The 22,790-nt window shown below is 42.5% G+C and overlaps 1 protein-coding gene across 8 annotated transcripts in view; it reads right to left on the bottom strand.

Annotated features, from left to right (window-relative positions):
* LOC148004006 (uncharacterized) overlaps nucleotides 1–22,790 on the bottom strand; it is a 65,694-nt gene that overhangs the window by 10,286 nt on the left and 32,618 nt on the right. For 2 of the 8 annotated variants that reach the window (XR_015627092.1, XR_015627094.1), the window contains 5 exons: nucleotides 20,744–20,984; nucleotides 18,791–18,974; nucleotides 14,841–14,923; nucleotides 10,731–10,900; nucleotides 6,150–7,377 (listed from right to left, as the gene is read on the bottom strand). Coding sequence is in view for 1 of the 8 variants with exons in the window: in XM_087564011.1 (XP_087420137.1) it covers nucleotides 7,222–7,377; nucleotides 10,731–10,900; nucleotides 19,791–19,823; nucleotides 20,744–20,753 (369 nt within the window). In the remaining 7 variants the exon portion in view is untranslated. Of the gene's footprint in view, nucleotides 1–6,149; nucleotides 7,378–10,730; nucleotides 10,901–14,840; nucleotides 14,924–18,790; nucleotides 18,975–19,790; nucleotides 19,824–20,743; nucleotides 20,985–22,790 lie in introns of those variants that run through there. The other 6 variants (XR_015627093.1, XR_015627095.1, XR_015627096.1 and 3 more) reach the window with 5 other exon arrangements.

Here is a 22,790-nt window from a genome sequence, read left to right as displayed (position 1 = left end):
AGAGCTGACTGCAGGCATGCAGAAAATAAGAATTCCTTAAAAGGAACATGGTTGGCATGGCTAGATGTTTTGAATCCTTGAAGCATTGGTGGAAGTGAGGTGACGAAAAATGACTGGTCAGGTTGCAGGTTATAGTGATGGGGACATCAAGGAAGAGGGAGAAACCAAGCATGTTTGGAAATTCAAGTAGGGAAGGAGATCAGGGAGAAAGCAAGACTCCTGGTTTTAGGTGTGCTAAGAAGAATACTGTCAGGGAAGCAAGAGAGGACATCTGTAATATTCTGGAAAGAAGTCAGGGTTGGAAAGTTGGATTTAAGAGCTGTCAACTCACTTGTATGCAGCCAACAAAAAAATCTAAAATGAATGCAGCCATGTGAAAGCCTGCCATTTCTTACATGTACATAATGTCCAAATGGTCAGGGCTCTGAGGATACACCCACTTACCAAATGAAGCCATGATAAGGTATCAACTCAGCAGTCCTCAGTTAGCTCAACACTTACCCTCTTATAGACGGTACCAGACTGTTAGCATCAGCCAAACCCCACCCTCCTCATTTTACAGCAGCATTACTCCTTTGAAAAGTTCTTTCCACTTTAAATTCCTAATTAGATTTTCTCTGTTCCACTTTCAAACTCATCTACAAAATTATAGACCAGTCCAAATGATAGAATCTTCACTTAAGATGGTGAGACTGGCCATGTTGGCCTAGACATCTTTGTGGATAAACATCAAAGACCTGTATGTGTCTTTCTCTTAGGATTTCTTCTGCATAACTCTTTCACAGACTCAGTGTGTGACACTGTGAGGGATCTCTCCATGTCTGTGTTCATGCACACCCCTGTCTGTCTTGGAAGCCATGATTTTGGGTGAAATATCTGGGAGCTACCCTGGGAATCAGCTTGAAAGATTAGGGGTGTGCAATCTATCCTCATCAAGTTTACTGCAAGATTTTATGCAAGGGGATGACATGGCTTTCAATTTTATTTTGAGCATTAGCAAGAAATTCCATGAGGAAAATAAAAGCCAGCTCCTTCAACATTGCCTTATAAAGGTCAGTGTCATGGTAGAGAAGGACCCTCTACTAGTGCGGATATGAATGGCTAAAGGCTCATGTGTTAAAAGGCTTGGCCATCAAGGAGGAGCTCGTGATTCTTTGAGAGGCAGAGCATTCAGAGTTAAAGGTATCCCCTTGAAAGGGATTGTGAGACCCTACATCTTCCTCCTCCCCTTCCTTCTCATGATTCTCCTCTTCATCCTTCCCCTTCCTTTTCTTCCCCCTCTTGTTTCTGGCTATAAGATGAACTTTTCTGCTATGTCTCAAATGCCTCACACTAATGCTGTGGGATTCTTTTCACAGACTCAATGTGGGCAGCTGACTGTGGGCTGGAGTCTCCAAATGTGGTTAGTCCAAATCAACCACTTCTCTTTCTAACTTGACTATTGCTGGCATTTAACATAGTGCTAGAAAGCTGAATGGCACGCCTCCTGGACCTCAGCATGCTGAGCCTTCCTTCTAGCCTTCTTTTTAAGTTTTTGAGTCTGTTTCTTTCTTGGACACCTCATTTTTTTCTTTATGACATGTCCTTTTATATTCATTCAATATGCTCCTGAGACAAGGTCCAATGTCTTCATTCACAGTTTCAAAATTGTATAATCACTCAGTAGCTACAGGCTTTATTAAAATTCAGTTATATTAACGATGAATACTTTACAGTCAATAATTATTGAGTGTTTACTTCATGTCAGGAATTATCTCGAGTCCATTACATACAATATCTTATTCAATGTTTGCAATAGCCCCATGAGGTAAGTCTCGTGACTATCGCCATTTAAAAGGTAATGAAGGGAGGCAGAGAAAAAGTAAATAACTTTTCCAAGATTGTTCAGCTAATTAGTAATGGAGTCAGGATAGAAAGTTAGCAGCTTCCCATGCTAATCCTTGTTCTTGACTGCTCTGACATACATAATGCATAAAGGTAACATACAGCTAAGGAATCTCATGGTCTCATGGAGTCCTCTCTATGCACAGTCCGTGCCTCATGGGGACTAATATCTCCCTTTTTGCTCTTGAACTTGTCCCTTGCTCTAAATATCAGTTTAGCATCCACTCCCTGCTATTTTCTGATCTGGAGCCCTGCCTGTGCATCTGTTCTGTCTGGGAGACTGTCAATAGGAGTTACATCTTTTGCTGTTTTGAGCCTACCTCCAAGAAGAAGCAGGTCTCAGCTCTGCATTTCTCTTAGCTGAGCAAGCCCGAAATACATACAAGAATTGCCCACGTCTACCATAGTGTGGGTGGCCATGGTGGCTTGGTGGCTGGTGATCTTTTGATTCCTCTAGTAGAACTCAAAGTTCTCATTGTTTTGGTGCCCTTCAAAATATGTTTGGTTTAACCATGGTACCTGCTCCAGTGTCCTCTGATCAGCTAGCTGTAGGCTCCTTGAGGACAGTGATGCCTAGGCCTGCATTATATACTTATTCATGGTAGACTGATAAATGAGAACATGGGAATCTTTAATGTAGTTCAATCTGTAGTTTTAGAACCCAGTCTTCTGCCATCATGTGCCTCCCTCAAAGCCATATCCATTAAAAAAACAGGTCACACAATTTGGTAATAACTTAATATACTCTTCTAGACTCTTTGCGTAATTAACTTGGTGATTTAACAACACTGGATTTTATTGTCATTTTATAGTGCTTTGTTAATACTTCATTTTTATTCTCATCTTATTTCCACACCTCCTAATCTGAAATAATTTTTATTATCTTCCACACAGTCCCCTTTAAAAAACCTTCTAATCAATATTAATTTCATTCCAAGATCATATTTTGAGATGGAGCTGTATTCTTGGTTCAAGTCTGAAGATCAAGAAGTGGTTTGTAGAATCTATGTTTTCAAAGACATTTTCTTATTAAGATAATTATCTTCTAGGCTGGCAGGGTCTTTTCAGTTATATTGTGGCAAACCCCACTGAGGGGTGTATTTCTGCTTCAAGGTGACTCGGTCATTCTCAGAGAGAGAAAGATTGTCACAGCATGGGGGCGGCCAGCAGAGGCTGGAAGGAAGAGAGATCTGAGGGCAGATGGGGTTCACCCCACTACCCTGGATTCCTGTATAGTTGGCATGTTTGGGTTTGGCACTAGGAGACAGAAGCCCACTGCTCCAAGCTCTCAGAAGCATTTGACATGCTGTAGAGCGAAGGTTCTAGGAACAAAGCCATTAGTGGGATGGAGCCAACAGGAGAAAAAGCTAGAGTGAGCAGGTGGCTAGCTACCAAAAAGGAAGCATGCGGAAGACACGCAGTGATTGGCAATCCTTCTCAATTTTGGTGAGTTTTGCTCCACATTCCAAGTACTTTGTGAACTCTGGTCACTCCATGAGTCAAGAAACTTTAACAAGGTTCAGTAGAATTACTTTTATTAAGATAAAAATATTAAGAATATTGATTTATTCATCATTTGAAAAGCCAGCAAGTTATGATATAATTGCAGAAGAGGGGCAAAATAAACAACTGGTTTCTAGCTTATTTTGACAAAAGGCACCCACCTGTCCCGAGTTGGAGACAGAAGAAGCATAGAGATGACAGGAATGGCTGTTGTCTATTGTTTCCATGTATATACACTAATCCTTATTCTTCCTACTCTCTGTTTTGTGAAATTAGTTCCAGTATCCCACCTCTTTCTTTCTCTGCAACAAACACTCAGAAACTGACTTTTTTGAAAGCACTGACTCCTTGCTTGGATGCCCAATGTACCTAAAACCAGGGTAAACCCTTGTTATGTCTTCTTTCATTTTATAGCTGCCACCTACATCTTTGGGCCAGAATCCAGAGAGATGGCTCAGGTAAGATCACTTGCTGCTCTTCCAGAAGACCCTAGCTTGGATCTCAGCACCAGCATGGAGGATCACAACCATCTATAAGTATAGTTCCATGGGGCCTGACATATGGAGTCTCCTCTGGTCTTTTTGGGTACTAGGTACATATACACCTACATGCAGGATAACACTCATTCACGTAAAACAAAAACAAGTCTTAAAAATTTCCAAGCCCACTTCTTTTTCCATCACATCTAACTCCTCTGTCTCATGCAATAAGCGCTTCCAGGGCCACTTCCTGTCATTGCCTTCAATCTCATTTCCAAGTAGAATCCCAGTAGTCTTTGAGCAACACAGAGCTGTTTTATATATAATGATGCAAAATGTTTCACAATGCTCATCAGATAAAGACCTGGCTATCGCACCAGTTCATAAGCCCCTCCACATGTCTCTCAAGTGTCTTTTTTCTCCTTTGCTCCCCCTATCTCTCCATCTTGTCCCTTCTGCATGCCATGATCTTCTTTCTTCCTACACCCTCAGATACTGGCTCAAGTGCTGATTCTCTAGGAAGTCTTTCCCCTCCACCCTGGGTCAGATGATTCTCTATACATTTCACAAATGTTTTCTTCTATTCAGCCTTTGTGAGGCAGTTACTTACTTTCTAATGAATCTATTCCAATAGGTTTTTCAAAAGTTATTATCTAATGATGAAATCTGATTGTCTAGGAGCCATAGAAATGTGATTTTTGCATGTTACTTTTCATGGGAGGGTGTGATTTTGGGACCTATTCAATTTAACAGTAACTTTAGGGCTTATGTAGAATTCAATTGTAAAGTATAAAAATTGAGGACAGTTCAAGATAACCTCAAAGATTAAGATAAAATTGTTCAAAGGACAGTAAACACACATCTAGAACAGCATGAAATAAATGCTATGACATTGGCAAAGTCTTTCTTGGTCATCTCACGCCCTGTTGAGTGACTCCTGAATTAATTCTTCTACAGCCTTACAGAGTCCTACTTGCTTAAAATTCCATTTTCAGTTTTGAAGTTTACCTGTCAGGGCAAATAATGTATCCTGTTTCTAGTTGCCTTCCAACCTCCTTGTGGTTTCTAACATGGTGGGGACTGGACTAATATTTTGTCTTCAAATGAATGAGTCTATGCTTATAAAGGAAATCCAAGCCATATTTCTTCAAATCCAAAGAGCTGAGCCATTTACTAAAGATAGGGCCTGAAAAGATATCTGTAGGTCCCTGCCATCTGGGAATGAGCTACAGTGTTCTCTGGTTATATCTTCCACTGGTGCCAGTGAAGGATGGTGAGACAGGCCTCAATAATCCTATTGATTTTATTGTTAGGGTTTCAGATCTTTATTTTTTCCAAGGAAAAGTGTGGTTAGGTGGGGAAATGGTGCCCTTTGTTTTCATACAAATTTTATCTTTAAACGCTATTGCTTGTTAGGTCTGCGGCCTCAGACAACTTACCTAGATTTCAGGTTTCTCATCGTAGGGAAGAAACAAAGATGTTTTCTTCCCAGCTTGTCCAGCATATCACGTCAGTGCCCCAGCCCTTCCATTCCCTATCACACCTGGTCCCAACTCACTGAGGAAAATTTTGTCTTTGTCTGAAGCATACACAGCTTTCCTTCCTCCTGTCTCCTAATGAGAATTCAGCCTCTGACAGCTAGTGCTGCGGTCTTTGTGATGTAGAATCAAGGGAATGCTTGAAGAGAGACATGACTAGAGAGGTGGGAGGCAACAGAGAAAGGAACAAAAGACAAGAGCCTGGTGGCAGAGGTTCCAGGAGGAGTCTGGGGGGAAGGCAGTTAAAGGAGGGGGTGTGGAGAAGATGCAGGGCAAGAGCGAGCTGGAGTTAGCATCAAGACTGGTTGCTTTTGTCTGATTTTAGGATATGTTGTTTTGTCTTATGGATTAGATTCTCTTTTGTGGATTTTAAGATTTAAAATTCCAGTTCTCTTCATATGCAGTTGTGTCTTTTAGATGTCGTTCAGATCCTTTGGGCAGGCGAGGGCCTATTTCTTAGTGGATGAGTCACATGTATCAAAATGACACCAGTCAATGATGGGCTACATTTATGATGGCGGTGGAGCCCGTCTCTGTTACATAGTGACATCATAGTCATCATAACATAAGTCATAGCTCAAGGACATCATCATCATAATGTAAGTCATAGCTCAATGTACCTATGTGTTTTGCTGATGGTAGAATAAACAAACTTGCTGTCCTGCCAGTTGTGTAATCATGGAGCACACATGATTAGGCACAGCATAGCTTACTTGATGGTAATAGTAAATGCCTACACTCCTGGTTTATGGTTTATCTTTATTTTAGAGAATACTACATTTACACATAAATATATGTATATATTACACTCATTTACACACATATATGTGCATATGTTACACACATACACACACTCACATGTGCACACACACACAGGCACCCATGAACATGCATACTTTATATGTAATACTTAATGTAAAACATATCCTGCACAGCCTGCATTGGCCTTGAATGTTAGTAGGATGGTTTAGGAGCATTTTAATGAGAATGCTCCTCGTAGGCTCAGATATTTCAACACTTAGTCTTCAGCTGTGTGGTGCTGTTTGAATAGGTTTAGGAGGCATGGCCTTCCTAGAGGAAGTATGTCACTGGTTTTGAGATTTCAAAAGCCATCAGGTTTGAGGTGTGAGCTCTTGGCTGCCTCAGTTGCTTGCTGCCATGCCTTCCCATTTGAAAATGATGAACTCTTTTATCCCTTTGGAATCATTAGCCCAAACTAATGTCTGTCTTTTATAAGTTGCCTTGGTCATGTTATTTAATCACGGCAATAGGAAAGTAATTAAGACGTCCAGTGTCCACTACATCTGATCACATCAATGGGCCATGTTGAATGACTGACTCCAACTGTCTGGTTCTGTGAAAGCACATTCCGATTTGGGCCCATGATGATGCATTTGTCAAAATGCATCCTTGTCCCTAAGAGAAGCATAACTCTATTTAGTTGTTCTGTATGCAGAGCCCCTTGGGCAGTGCCCGGCGCAGAGGAAGCACTTGATAAATCACTGCCTTTGTAAATGCACACCTATCATGGCCACCATCATGGGCTAGGTAGGTGGAGAAAGCAATGTAGCAGCTAGAGGAAGCTACTGATGTAGATCACCCTCAACACCTCTTGGCTTCCATTACTTGAGTGTTTCTAAGGGAAACAGAGATTGGGGCTTAAATTATTTAGAAAATTGATCCAAATTTCCGCATATTCCCTTTAAGCCAGGCAGCACCTCAGAGATTGTTGCAAAGTTCTCATTGGTGGTTGTTTTTCTTTTCCTGGTTGCTTATTGAAAACGGTGAAGGACACCTGTTCTGAAACCAGCTGCCAGTCATGACCTAGATTTTTGGGTTCCATTGGCTAGACTTAGGTCCATGGGCAAACCTGGCACTTGGAGTTCAGCTTCTTGAAGATTCCGACTGCCAGAGCTGGACCGACCTTTCCAATCGACATCGGCGGGTTCAGAGACTGCAGTTCTGAGTGGCAGCTTTCGGGAAGAAAAGAGAGAAGAGAAGAAATCAAAACCCAAATAAATAAAATACAAGAAGAGAGAGGACATTTCAACATCAAAAGAGATAAGTGCTAGGAGAGAGAGCCATTTCTGCTTCTCTGTTCTCATTGGTCGCTCCCATTGCCTTTCCCTTTGACACTGCAGTCTGTGTTCTGGGGGAAACAGAGGGAAACATTCTCACTGATTTTTGTCAAAAGCAAGATGCTTAATATGGTAATCAGTCCCTTCTGAGGAGGATGAATGTGGAAGCTCAGCCCAGCAGCAACGATTATACGGTCCCTAATTGTCTCTAGTGTCAGCCCAGACCAAAAAGGATGAAGGCAAGAGGAGGGGGAGCACAGAAGAGGAACTTTTAATCATGCACTACGGGGCACTCCGGATTTCTCAAGCGTGGGGGAGAAGAGCTGATGGAGGGGATCTGTACAGAGCTCGGTTGCCACCTTGACACTTAGCGAAAATGATGTTTCATCTTTGCTTTTGTTTTTAATTTCCACAGCTTGATTCCTCCAAAAGGAATTGGGCATTTTGCGCTGAATCCTAATCCCCTGGTTACTGCCTATGCTCAGTGTGCCTCACCTTACATGACATGAAACAGAAACTCTGGCCCAGAATGACCCTGAAGCTTGGCACAGGTTACCTTGGCTACTAGTGTGATTTCCTCTAAGCCAATAAAAAGAAGTCTGTGCCTGCAGATATATTTTGGAATGATGCCTTCTGGAGACAGCATCCTTAAGGAGCCCAAATGTCCACTCGCCATCCACTTTAACTGGAGGCAAAGGGCTCTGGTGAAATATGGGAGCTTCGGAGCCAAAGGGCCTGCTCAGCTTGTTGTATGGCCTTGGAAGAGGGCTGGGGGAGGGGAATTACCCATCATACTGAGTGAGGTAGATGTGGCGATTACACACCTGTAGGTGTTAGGTAGACATAGGTTGAGAGATAGAGGGAGAGAGAGACACACAGAGGGAGACACACAGAGGGAGGGAGGGAGAGGGAGAGGGAAAGGGAAAGGGAGAGGGAGAGAGAGAGGGAGAGAGAGGAAGAAGAAGAAGGGAGGGAGGGAGGGAGGGAGAGAGAGAGAGAAGAGATATTCAGGATTGAATACAAGGTCCTAATATTATTCTGTCACCCTGTGATTATGGGACCAATATGCTAAGTGGGGTAAAGGGTTAGGAAAAAGTGAGAAATAAACATTATTATATAGAGCTGGTTGCAAACGGAAGATTATTTGTAACCGCTTGCATATACAAGTGGCAGGCCACGTCGTCTTCTTTGGTAGGCTACCAGTCATCCCTGTAAATTACCAGGCAGCAGCAGAGGCAGCCGGCATTTTGACATGTTAATGATATTTTCCTACCATCACTGCTTCGGTGCGCCTCTGGGCTGTTTCACATCACTGGTGATTAAGAAAAGGAACACTCGGGCTCACAATAAACACTGTGAGTTGCTGCTGCCTTAGAACATTTGAAACGTCTTTTGGGTGAGAAACGAAAGGTTTTAGGGAAGTTCTACCTTTATAGATCCTAGAAGGTTCACAGATGAAGCTTGAGGCCTACAGAAGCAAGACTCTGTCCTGACAGGGATTTGCTGCCACAAATGCCTTTTCAAAACATCCAGTCTTAGCTGAAGAGAGTTAAGTGTATATGTTTTAAGCATCTGCAATGGAGCTTATGGAAGGAGATGCTCTAGGGAGGAAAAGGGTATATAGCCTTTAATATGCCCTGCCAGTCAGAGCTTAGGAAGTGACTGTGTATAAGGAACACTCAGAAGTATTGTTAAATCACTGACTTATATGCAGCCAGTCTTGGCATGTTTTAATAGCAATCTCCATCCCCATACCTAGGGCACATGGCACCCCTGCCTGCGGGAACGTTCAACTTCTTAGACGGCCTTTTACACCCCACTTGTCTTGCTTCATCTGAGTCTCTCTCAGATTTATCTGGTGAATTCTCCCCAGCCTCCTGGAGACATATCTCCTAAGATGATGAACAGTGGCCCTTGGAAGCATCCATCCTTCCTCAGCAGGTGAGAGACTGTGTGGCTTTCCTAGATTTACTGGCAGGAATTCTCTCTGCTGGCTGCAGTGTATCCCGTGTTCAAACAATGACGATGAAAGACCTGCCTATTTCCAGCCCTGTCTTGGAGATTGGCTGGTGGGCTTGAAAACACCAGTTTTTGAGAGGTCGGCAAGCTTTGGAGAAATACTTTTCATGCCGAGCAGGACAATGCAAATTGCCCAGCATCTGGAACAAATCACCGTCTGGATACCTGAACCAAAGCGGAGCAAGCAAAGGCTGCCAATGGGAAAATGAAGAGAGGGTGTGGGAGGGGCAGCCACGGGGCTCTGGGATGTTTGCTGCCTTCCTTTTCAACACTGAGGAGTGACATTCCCCTGGCACAGCTGAGAGGACAGGATGAATTGAGAGGCTTACTCTGGAGTCGCTGGTACAATCATACATCACTTAATGTAGGGACACATTCCAAGAAATGTGTTCTAGGTGATTTCATTATTGTATAAACGCCACGGAGCATTCTTACACTAACCTAGAGGGTATACTCTACTAACACTGAGGCTAGTCTCTAATCTTGTAGACCCAGTGACTTATATGTGGCCCAAAACTTGGCATGAATCACACCAAAGTTCCCTGCAAGAAGTCGTGTATCAGAGGCCTCTGGGCACAAAGTCTGCGCCTCTGTCATTATATGGATGCTTATATAGATAACTCTATTGATCTTCAGAACCACCTTTGGGAGGGGTGGGGATTTTTCAGTCTATTTTATTGCTCAAAAATTGAAGTCTGGAGAAGTGAATTGATGTGCAACATGGCAGAGGGTGTAATCTGTGACTGTGCAGGACCTGGCATGCTGTGATGTAACTTGTGCGGAGCCCAAAGTCAGCTCAGAAAAGGCACTAGCGGGCCTCCTATTCTTTGACTTGGTCCTCTCTCACGATGCTGACCAACCTCCCTGGGTATCCTCTGGAGATTTCTGCAGTCTGCCTTCAAGATCCTCTCAACTGCCCACCTTATCTCACCCCTTCTCCAGAATGCCTTCTCCTTCATGCCCCAGTCAACTTGGGCCACTTTCATTGCCTCTGTGACGACAGAAATCATAAAGGTGACAACTGCTTCACTCCTGAGAATAGTCTAATCTAGTGACAGACAGGCCTGTGCAAGTCTCTTTCTTGGCAAGGGGAAAGTTACAAATTCAGTGCTGTAAACATTGGTGAGCAAAGCCTGAGTCTTGACAGTTACTAATACCCTGCAGTTGTTCCTACCCCAGGGCAATATCAGATGGGAATCACACTGGAAGAAGCAGCTGTAAAGACTCACCCTTTCTTGTCCCATGCCTCTTGCTACTCCTTTGGGAGCTGCTTGGCACCTTCTGATATTTCTCAGCTCCAAAATTTCACTCTGCTGTTCACCACAACTCTCTTTTATTAACATTTTTCGTTTCATGTCTTCTCCTCGGCCTAGTAGTATGCTGCTGTCCCTGCGGTAGACTTAAAGAATAGTTTCCCAAAGATATATTCACTTCATAATCCACAGGAACCATCAATATCACTTTATATGGCAAAAGAGTGAATGTCACCATCTACAGCAAAATATGTGATTAGGTTAAATTTTTGAAAGAAAGAACACGTCCTGGATTATTAGAGCAGGTCCTAATCCAATCATAGGTGACCTTCTAGTAAGTAGAAGACATTTTGAGATTGATACAGGAAGAAAAGAAAGAAGACAGACACTGAGTAGTGCAGCCCCAGTGACCAGAAGGAGAAGGGAAGGTACAGCCCTCAACCTCTGGAACCTACGGAGGAGATTGGCCTTGCTGGAACATTGATATTAGACTTCTGAGATCCAGAGCCATGAGGAGTCTATTTCTGTTGCTTAGAGACACTGTGCTAATGCGAATTTGTGGTAGCAGCCCTTAGGATATTAACAAAACTTTAGAGAACAAACATCCTACTTAGATAGTCTCTGCTAAGCAGCACTGAAATGCTAGCCCTGGTCCTACCCTGAAGCCATAGAGGGGAAGAGCTAGTCTATATTAATGGGGATACTACTGAGAAGCTATAAAGGGGAGGAGATAGTCTATATTAGCCAGAGTCCTACTCTAAAGTCACGGAGTGAGTAGAGATGTTCTATATTAACCTACCCTGAAGCAGGATATATTCTTTATTACCCAGGGTCCTACTCTAAAGCTATGGAGGGGAAGGAGATATTCTATATTAACCAGGAGCAGTCCCCAAGGCCATGCTAAAACACTAGGTATTCTAGAGAGACATTGTGTCCTTCTGCTGTGAAACTACCCCTTTGTTTCACTCAAATGGACTTATGTCAAAGAAATGAACTTAAAAGACAAGAAACTCTGCCAGGCCTAGAATGGGTGTGGATCTTATATTTCACACATCCTGAGTTTCTGTTCTCCTTCAAAAAGTGAGGGGCCAAACTTTACAAAGATTCAGTTTTATAACTGATTATCATGAAAAGGTCATCCATGTCCAGAATTATTCTAATCAAATTCTCTTCCTTTATCTTCTTTTGACCCCTCCTCCTCCTGCTGACCCCTTATAATTCCCAACTAACTTATCCAATTTCTACTGTTTAAATCCTCCCTTCCTTGTTTTCTTTCCTTGGGATCAATTGCACTTAATTCGGGTTGCTTACCTGAGCATGGGCAAACTGTTATTTAGTGGGACATGAGAACTTATCAATGTCTACCCCATTGTAGAAACTATGACTCCCTCTCTCTGTATGGGAGACCTTTAAGCCTCCATTTTCCTCGGCCTCAACTTGTTTTAAAAACTGTCTCTATAAAGAGAGAGGAGGCAAGCTGGAGCCTGTTTCCGCTGTTTTATCCCCACTTAGGACTGATGTGTCTCTCTTAAAGTTAAATTTACATACACTTTTAGCCTTGGTATTAGATAAATAAATTGTAGCAAACAAGCAGGCATGATAGCCCCATTTTCTAACTTGTGTAATTGCAAATAAACACATTTCCCTTTCCTACTGAGTTTTGTTTCTGTGTGTGTCTAGACCTGAGTCTAGGAATATTTCATTGTAATCTTTGCCTCCGAAGGTCTGTGTCCTATTGCCGCCGCCTCCTTGGAATCTGGTCTGATTTGTACTCCTTTGATCTGACCGTGGTATCCTCTTACTGTCTCCCCCACATGCAGGGCTGCTTCTTTCCTCCTAGACATTAACTTAATTGTTAAATGTCTCTTCTGCTCTTCTCTGAACATTGTCTCTCTGCTGGGTTGCCTCCTTCTCTACGATCCCAAGAGTGTATACCCACTGCTCCTAGGGTCTGTCAGGAGCTCCATAGTCACCTGGATGAGCTTACTAGAGTCCCTGACAAGCTGCAATCCCTAACTCTTCTGCTCCTGACTTCCAGGACCCAGGCTGACTTTTCTTTGCTTTTATTAGAGTCAAATGTTACACTCACTCCTTGTCACTAACCAACAAGCATTAAATTTATCAGTAGAGGTTGTTGGCCCAGTGGTACTCCCCCACACAGCCTTTAATCAAGACTCCCATCTTCAGCTGTCTTGTCTTTTCATATAGCCTTTGTTTTGCACTCTGCCAGCACAGGCACAACGGGGAACCAAGATGGGTATTCAGCCACTTGGTGCAGGGATCACACCAGCTCTCACCAGCCTCCATCCTAGCTATTCCACCACGATTTAAAAAATTCTCTCATTGGTTCTAAAAATGTGGGACGTTCTCATTGATGTGTACTCAGACACTGCTCCTGGCTCATCTAAGCAGGCTACCCATGCTCTGCTTCTATGGCTGAGGTGAGGAAGAAATGGCCATATAACTGGAGCCTGGAAAACTTATATTTTTAGTTACCTCCTAACAAGGTAGAAATCAGAATCCCTTCCCAGACTGTACTTACCTAGGCAAAGGGCAGAATATTGGTATGTCAGCATTCCAACTGGCATTGCCGACTGGGGCAGCTTCTAGGAATATGTGGAAGATTCCCAGATCTTCAACTCTGAGAATATCCTCTCCCTTAGCATTAGCTAAGAGGCCTTTACCAATTCTATAGACTACAGAGGGAAAGAATGACTGTCTTTCTCCAACTGCCTTCCCATCCACTATTCTACTTCCTGGCAAGCATCTCCATGGGCTTCCCAAGTCTCTCTAGAATCCTTCCCCCTCTGCATCAGTGTTGCAGATGACCTGGCATGTAGTGTGGGGCAGCTTCATCTTTCCATTCTCACCTTCTCATGTATGACATTGAAATCTTCACAGTGCCTTCTACAGAAGAACCATGGATATTAAATACAACTTCTAAGGGATTCATGGACTATCAATGCATAACGTGCACCATGAAAATATTGTCCCTGTTACTATTGTTACTATTTCCTGTAGGTTTAGCATCCTCCCTATACAACATTACTGCCTTGCTGACAACAGGGCTGCTCAAATCTGGTTTCGCTAGAGTCTGAAAATGAGGGATGAATAATAAAAACGTTAAACGTATTCTCAAGTCTCTTCAATGGCTCCTCATTTCCTGCAGGATAAGGCTGAGAGGTTTTGTTTGTGTGGTGCTGGGACCAGAGCCCAGGCTTTGCATGAACTAAGCAAGTGTTCTACCACTGAGGTGTAGCAGACAAGACAATTTCTTAATGAGGTGTATGATATGTGATATAGGTAATAATATTCCAGCTTTGCCTCATATTTTGTGATCCATATTTTATATCTCACATGTACTAAACACATTCATCACTGGAGGAGAGCGTGTGGAGGTGTCTGAGTTCATGAACTTTTTCTATAATGACACCTTCACCATCAATGTAAGTCTTCAGTCTCGAAGCTAATTGTAGTCAGTTTAAGGCTTGGCTCAGGTGCAGTTCTTCTATTCCTGTCTTATAACATCTACCACCTTGGCTAGGTACCCTGGACTCACTGGCAAAGAATTCATCCTATTGATTGTGTGTTTATTTCTCACCTTTCTTTTTTTTTACTCTTTATACCTGCATACAACATCCCAATCATTATTTTTTTTAAATTATAACCTAATTACAACATTTTACCTCTCCCTGTTTTCTTTCAAATTTGTGGAACTTTTATTAATTGTCATATGCATATATATATATATGTACTGTTCAGTCCATATAATGCTAACTGATGTAACTGTATGTATATAGTCAGAGCTGACTATTTGTCACTGGAGAGCCAGTAGGAGGACCACCTCTCCCTTTTCCAGTCTTCCTCAATTGCTTTTAGTTCTTTGTGTAGGGTTGAACTTTTCTGGGCTTCTTACTTTCTAATTTTGTGTGTTCATCGGTGTTGTCTTGTTCAGCTCACAACTGGGCAGTCGTACTGTAAGACTGTGGGTATAGCATCTGATAGTGCTAGGAGACACAATCACACAGCAAACTCCTTCATCTTCTGGCCCTTACAACCTTTCTACGGTCTCCTCTGCAATGTTACCTTAGGTTCTCAAGTGCTTTGTAGATGTATTTGTTGAGACTGGGTTCTGGAGCTCTGCTGTAGTTTTCTGTATTGGTCTCCATCTGTTCCAAAGAGAAATTTCCTTGATGTGGGATGAAAACTACACTTATCTTTGGGTATAAGGACAACTATTTATACATTGTTGTTAGGGATAATACTGATTTTTACTGCTGAAGACACCATGAATTTCTGAAACATGTTCCAGAGACACTTGAGCTGAAACTGATTTGAAAACCTCCTCCATGAGGACTAGCTTTAATGGTTCCAGAAGGCAGTGGTCAAGCTTTCTAAGGAGGAAGACAACCAATGGTTCTATACAACTATGATGACCATGAAGCACATCAATGACCATGGTATGATAACCAACAGGATGTTGTAGTGGCACAATAACTTGGTGGTAACTAACACATCTCTAGTTGGACTTAAGAGTAATTCATCAATTAGGAGACCATGCCTGGTATTGGAAATCTACCTAACTGCCGAATGCTAATGAAGCAATGCTTATTGGAGGAGAATCTATAAGCAGTGATTTACTATACTAGCATAAACCTAACAACAATATAAAATATTTTAGTAAGTTGTCTCTTCTATCCAGGATTAGGATTTATAGGAGCTATTGTTCTGTAACTTGGCTGAACTTGAAAAGTCAGAAAGCAAGTTGTCAGCAAGGTTGTCATGCTTATCCATGGAGGTTGAGGACTGCACAAGTCCAGGGACAGAATGCTGTGTAGACCCCTGCGGTGAAAATAACTGCATTGTGATACAAGTGCTTTGAACCCAGTTCAAAAGGTTGGTTAGGCTATGAGGGCCAAGTACTGAAATGCTAAAATCAGATTGGGAATACTGAAACACTGGAATGAGAGAGACTATGGGGGAGACAAACATCTGTGGTCATGTGCCCCAGAAACACGTTTATAAGAGGTAGTTCTATAATATAAATGGTCCCTAATTTTTTGGGAAGGGTTCAATTGAGTTTCCTTCCAGAGGAACACATCTTCTCCTTGGCAGACTAACAGACAGGTTTCCTAGTCCAAGGAGAAATATGACATGAGACACAGGTAGAGTATAAAGGTAGAGTATCCTCTGTTTGCTAGGTAGAGTATAAAGGGTCAAGGATTCAAGTTCTGTCAATCAAGGCAATCAAGCAGAATCAAGGAGAGCTTAGAGTATTCTCAGTTGTCTGAAAAAGCCTGGGCAGAAGTGTGGGAAGATAACATTGTGACACAGGGACAATGATTATGGCCATCAGAGAAAGGCAAGGAGAAGCTATGAGGCCTGATAGAGTTATGGGACCTCAGTGATGTACGCTAGAGTCCTGGCCAAAGGTGTGCATCAATCCAAACCTCAGTGGACACTGTGTCATACCTAGATACCTTCAGTGACAGAATGCAGCCCTGTTTCCAGAGTAGTCTTCCAGGGAAAACAGGGTACACCTCCCCATGGAACGTGCAAAAGATTTTAAGAGGGACCATGCTTTCCGAAATACCCAAATCAGTAGTTTTGAATGGGAGGTAGAGACATCAGCCTTCAAAGCTTTGGCAATGCCAAGGCTGCAGAGGATTTTAGGAGTCCATGGTGGGCAGCGGGAGGCTAGACACAGAACTTTTGCCATCTCCTCTCAGCCTCACTTCTTTATTTGTGGGCTGTAAGATCCTAAGATAACTCTGCTCTTCCTTTCTCCCAAGCAAGTCCGGCTTTGCTTTTAAAGGATGACTCATGGGGTTTCCCTCAAAGAGTTTGTCCCAGCCTTTCTTTGCTAAGGACAGATGTCCTCATTTCTAGAACAAGCCAATGTTAACTGTGAGTGTCAGTGGCAGAGCCCCTGTTTGTCCTTCTTTGGAGTTCTTTTATTCTGGTTCTCCATTCTCTTCCCGGCTGACTGACCCAGAAGACATATATTCCAGAGTATCCCTCTTTGCCTCCTGTACATGGCCAGGAGAACAATTTAATCAATGCATTTAAAAAAGTCCTCATTAAGGCAAATTAAGGCAGCAAAGCTGGCAACAGAGAGCTTTTTGGAAAAAAAATAGTGTTCATGAAATATTTATTAAAACAGCCATTGTAATAAATATTTGAAAAGCAGTTATTAACGTTAAATCATATCAGTGTCAAGCGTACGTTACATGCGGTCTGTTCTGCTAATTGAGTGTCAGGGTCAGATGCCCAATCTCCTGACACGTCAGCTGAAGCCTTATGTCTGTGGGCTGGGAGAATTCCTCTAAATGTTCACGGAACGTTGTTCCAGAATTGGAACCAGCACACATGGGAGCCCAGAGCTCCAGAAACACAGGTTCTCAGAGCCTCATACTCAGTGAAGGACAGCAGGGAAATCCCCACATCACAGATGGAAGGCTCTGGTACAATTTCTTTGGAGATGAGAATGTCAAATAACAGAATGACATGATTCTAGAAAACACCAGACTCAGTCCATATTTACTCAGCCTAGTGTCTTAGTCTCTAGATCTCACTGATTTCTGTTTTCATTTGTTTTACACTCTCTTTCTGATAAATGCAATTTGTCCGCTCACAACTGCCACATGCCAAGGCACCTGCGAGCCTGTGTCTGCCCATGGGGGCTCACAAAAGACCTACTTTCAACCTGCCTGCCCAGGCATGGCTCAGATTACCCCAGCAGCCTGAACTCCTCCCAAAGTCACCAGCTGTTGTCCTGGCCACATGTTACCTCATTTGCATCTTAACCCCTGGCTTGGATTTATTCAGTTTTCCTTTAATACAAAGATGGCATGAAAATGGAAACACAAACAATGCATCACACATCACTGAGTACAATCACGGTCACTTGCCATCTCACTATGGTCAACTTCCCAACCTGCCACCTGTCTTTGCACTGGCCTCTGCACTCTGTGTTATCCCTTAGTGAGGACATCATCGTTTGTCAGCTGCTCCTGCTTTGGATGCTTCTGCCAGGTCCTGCTGTTGCCTATGCTGTTCCCTTTGCCTGGATTATTCCTCAACTTTAGCAACTGGCTATCCCTCTTGTTTCCCCCGAGAGTTTAGGCCAGGTGCCATTCACTAGGATAAATGGCACACTATGGACTTTCACTTCAAGATTTTATTCCAGCTGCCATCTGACACTCTAAACTAGTGTGTGTTATTTCAGCCACATGTCAAGTCCATGAGAAAAAGTGTCATGAATTTTATCTCCTTTTACAATTCTTGGACTAAACACAAAGGGTGGCGTATCGCAGATGCTTAGTATTTGTTGAGTGAGTAAGTGAATGAATGGGTTTCTTGGTTATTATGCTTATAGTCTTTTCTGTATAAATGCATATTTAAACATGACTTTGCATATATAATTACTATACATGGTACCACTTAACTCATACATAAATCCAAAAACTATACCCACCCCGTGTAATTATTGCTACTAATATGTCCCTTGGGCATTCAGAAAGCTTAGGTAATTTACTTAGTATTTGTAGCTAGCCAATGGTTAAATCCCAACTCCATTGGCTTCTGCATTTATACACTTTGCAGGTATGTCTTGCAGCTTCCTATGCTTGAACTACTTGTAAAATGCTTTACCGAAAAGCTATCATGTACATAAAAATTCAGCTGTCCCTTAGTGTCTAGCTGCTGTAATTCCAAGGTCCTCAATGGGCAGCTGAAACTGCAGATGCTCCTGAGCTCCATGTATACTGCTTGTACATACAGACCTTGCTAAGAGTTTAATTTATTAAATAGTCACACAGGAGAATAAAAAGGGTAACAAATGATGAAATCTGATTATTATAACAATGCACTGTAATAAAATCACCACCATCATTTGTGCTTTGGAATCATTGTCAAGTACAGGTGTCACTTGAACACAAACACTGGCGCAACAGTTGGTCAGACTGTCAAGGCAACTACTGACTAATCCTGGTTAGTGCACACAGTGTGGTTACACTGCACAGAGGGTAACTTACCTCCTGAGTGGGAGGAGAAAGATGGCAGGTAGTTTCATCTTGTTATTAGGTTTCAAAGGTAAGGATTATTTCTTTTTAGAATTTTCTGTTAATCATGCTAGTCACTATCTCATGTAAGAACAATATCCTTTCAGAATTTTCTGTTGTACATATTTAGATTGCACTAGACTGTGGGTGATAGAATCTGCAGAAAACAAAACACAGATAAAGGACAACAGTATATGAAAGGTGAGTTCCACTGGGGCCGTCCCTTCATAACCACTCCCTTGCTCATATCACACAGACTGCCCTGGCCAACCTTAAATCTAGATCTATCGCAGGCTCCTGTATCTGCAACACAGGCAAAAGCCATGGTAGAAAATGCTTTGCAGGCCCCCTATGAGCTTTGTACTGTCCAGTCAATGAAGTTCTGAGGACATCGGGAATGAAGACCTGCTGCCGTGAGCCTTGGCTTCTTGGCTCTGAACAGTTCCAAACTCTGCAAAGATGTTATCACAACATACCAGCAAATATAATGATAATAAAGCTGTTCAAACCTGATGAGGGACAAAGCCAATTATTATTTTTCAATACAACATAAGCTGAATGATTTGCCAATGGAGCAAGATAATTACCCCAGGAGCCTTCCCAAAGGAAGGGAATAAATGTGCCTTCTGTGAAGTACAGTCTCATGCAGAGTGAAGCTGGGAAATAAATCTTGATGTCAGGATGATAACAGATCGAGTAAAATCAATATTGATTATTTGGAGAAGAGGCAGTAAAAACGTTAAGTTCCAACGCTAAAATTATACTAAAAAGCTGGGGTTTAAACACAGAGCATGGCTCTGGAATGCATATAAAGCGTTGCCTGAGCACCAGGGTAGATGTTTTATTTCCAGTGTCAACCACTCTGCTTTATGGGACGGGAGTGCTGCATTTAGAGGCCCCAGAAGCAGAAGGCTGCCATGGTCCCAATGGTTTCTATTAATTGGGAATCTCGCAGGGTCCATAAATCTCTTACCTTTGTTTTGGACCCTGTCATATTTCTTCGTGGCTGTGGAAACAAGGATGGAGATATATGCATCCTTCACACTGATATAAATGAAACGAAGAAACGAAGAGCAGAAACTGCCAGAAAGACAAAAAGTAAAGTCGGCCAGTCTAGATGCGTTATCACAGCGAGCCCTGTGGCCTGCTTTCCTCTGAGAAATACAAGCATCTTTGTAGCTCCTCCCGAGACCTGTCTCTTTATGAAACCTCCCAGGCTCAAAGACAAAGGAAACAGAGACCAAGCAGGAGAGAAACACAAGACAATGTGAGAAAAATGACCCTAAACACATGGAGTGTAAACATGCTAAGGAGGAGAAGCCCCACATTCAGTAGGGACTGAGGTGGGGTCTAGAGTGTGTGGGTCTTGTCTTGCTTTCTGATGTCGCTGAGGTGAAGGGAAGGAGAGGAAGCGGGGTGCTTAGGTGTGCGCTGCACAGGAGCAAGGCTGGCAAAGAAGGCTCAGAGAGAAGATGCTCACATAGGGAATGATATAAAAGGTGCTCAGAAAACACATCCAGCACTTGCTGATGTGTGTTGCCTTTATTTTAAATAATGAATCAATTCGTTAGTGTATGTGTGTTTGAGTTAGCACACGTCATGGCACTCACATGGAGGTCCAAAGACATCTTGCTGTTCTTGCTTCTTCCCTTTTACCACGTGGGCGGGGCCTTTCCCCGTTCCTCCATTTTACTGGTCTCTAGTCTAACTTTAATCATCAAGTAATAAGTGCATATATTTATGTCATGTAGTCTAAGACTTTGAGATGTGTGTTCATTCTGCAGAGCTTAAATCAAGTTAATTAACATACCCTTCATGTCACTGACTTACACCTTTGTGATGAACACGTTTACCTTCCTCTCTGTTAGCGCATATTATTAACTGTCATCACAACACAGTGCGGTAGGACCACCAGTTCTTACCCACCTTGTCTCATGGAATTTTACCCTCTGAGTAACGTTGTTGTTTGTTCATCCCAGGCCTCTGTACATCACCGTGTTGCTCTCTGCTTAAGAGTGAGGTCAGGAGGAAACATCTTGCTGTATCTGGCTTACTTCACCTTTTGCACGCTCTTCTATGCTGTTGCAAATGACAGGTTTGATGATGGTTCCACTGTGCACATGTGCACATATTACCCAATTTCTCTGGGCTTCAGGATCCTATTTTTCTAAAACAACAATAAAATGAGTTAAGAACTGATAACTGAACTCTGGAGCCTTGGAATTTATAATGCTCACAGACCACAGACCTCTCCTTCACCCTACATATCAGTGATATATCCCATTATCAAATTCTTTCTAAAGTTTTAAGATCCATTCTAATCCAAGTTTTGAATTGGATACTAACCATGTAAGACAGAGCAACTGATGTAAGCATTTGAGGCTCTTGGCTCAGTCATATGATCCTCTAGTTCAGTTGTTCTCAACCTCCCTGATGCTGCAACCCCTTTAATACAGTTTGTCATGTTATGCTGACCACACAACCATAAAATTATTTTATTGCTATTTCATAACTGTAATTTTGCTATTGTTAGAAATCATAATGTAAATATCTCACATGCATCATATCCGATATGTGACCCCTATGAAAAGGTCGTTCAACCCCAAAGGGGTCACAGCCCACAGATTGAGAACCCTTCTGCTGTGGTCCCACATGGCTTTATCTCTACAGGGAAGTAATTCTATTTGAATAGTATTCCAGTCATCCAGAGAACTTTAAGAAACCGTACTACTGGTCCAGAGCAATGACTGTGGGGATAAAGGCACTTGCCATTCAATCCTGGTGTCTAGAGTTTAATCCCTGGAATTCACATAAAGGCAGAAGGAAAACAAGCAAGGTCACAAAGTCTTCACAACATTGTCTTCTGACTTTCACATGTGTGCTGTGGTGGCATGACTTGCTACCCTCACATCATACGTGCACATGCACAATAATAACAAGTAAAATTTAAAAGATCATTGTGCTATAAGCTCACCCATAGTAAGTAATTAGAAACTTTGGATGGGTTTCAGGCACCTGTGTTTTTAGAGCCCTTAACTGTGAAGCCAAGACTGACACCTTATTCTAGTCTAGTGTCTGACAAAACAGCTTACACTCAGTATTTATGTAGTTATTTATCAATTTTAGTCAATCTTAATATAAAGGGTCAGAGTGTAGATTATCAGTGATCTTATTTTATATGCACAAATATTTTCAATACTTGAAAATTGGGTTATTGTCCTGTGTATTTACTCCTTAAAGTCCTCCCCTCTGATATATTTAAATCCTTACTTGGAAGCATCAACCTTCAATGGTGTTTCTTCATTTATTGGGTTTTCTCCAGGTATCAGGAAAGCATGAAAGCCCTCACTCTTCCCTCATCCTCTTCCCCTCTTCACACACAGTGTTCTTTCCACTCATGGTGTCAAGGTTGATAAACCACATACATTACAGTCTGCAGCTACAAGCAAGACTCTGTTCTGTGTTCACAGATCTTTAAAAGCCAAATGCAGATCAACAGTGTTCTCATCTGGCGGGGATAGAAAATATTTAGCCTTTGGTTGCGGGAGGCCAAGACTAAGAAATCTCCTGCTATCTGGGAGTCCCTCTGGGATATTCCTGGAGATAGAGGTGTTTAGCTCCAGGACTAAGGTATCTCCTGCTTTCTGGGATTCCCTCTGGGACAGCCTTGGAGACAGAGGTGTTTAGCTTCTCTCTGTTCTCTTGCCTGCTGTTTGCTCGCCCTGTCGCATTACACATCACTTCCTTTTAGAATGTTAATTTCATATGCATTTTTTTCCATCTGGAAAAACAGTGTCTTCTGTAACACCTTGCCTTTCTTTGGCCTGGAGTTATTCCCTTACACTCCTACATGTACCATCTGTTCTCCCCAGACCACCGACCTTCCTGCCCACCTCACCTTGGAGCTCTGTCCTTTTCTTCCAAACTCCATAGCTTGAACTCATTAGACTTCCCAAGCACTAGTGTTAGTGGG

The sequence above is a fragment of the Rattus norvegicus genome, chromosome 8 (assembly GCF_021556685.1).
Source record: "Rattus norvegicus strain SHRSP/BbbUtx chromosome 8, alternate assembly SHRSP_T2T, whole genome shotgun sequence".
In the NCBI taxonomy this organism is placed as follows: domain Eukaryota; kingdom Metazoa; phylum Chordata; class Mammalia; order Rodentia; family Muridae; genus Rattus; species Rattus norvegicus.
This window is presented reverse-complemented; position numbering and strand designations above follow the sequence as displayed.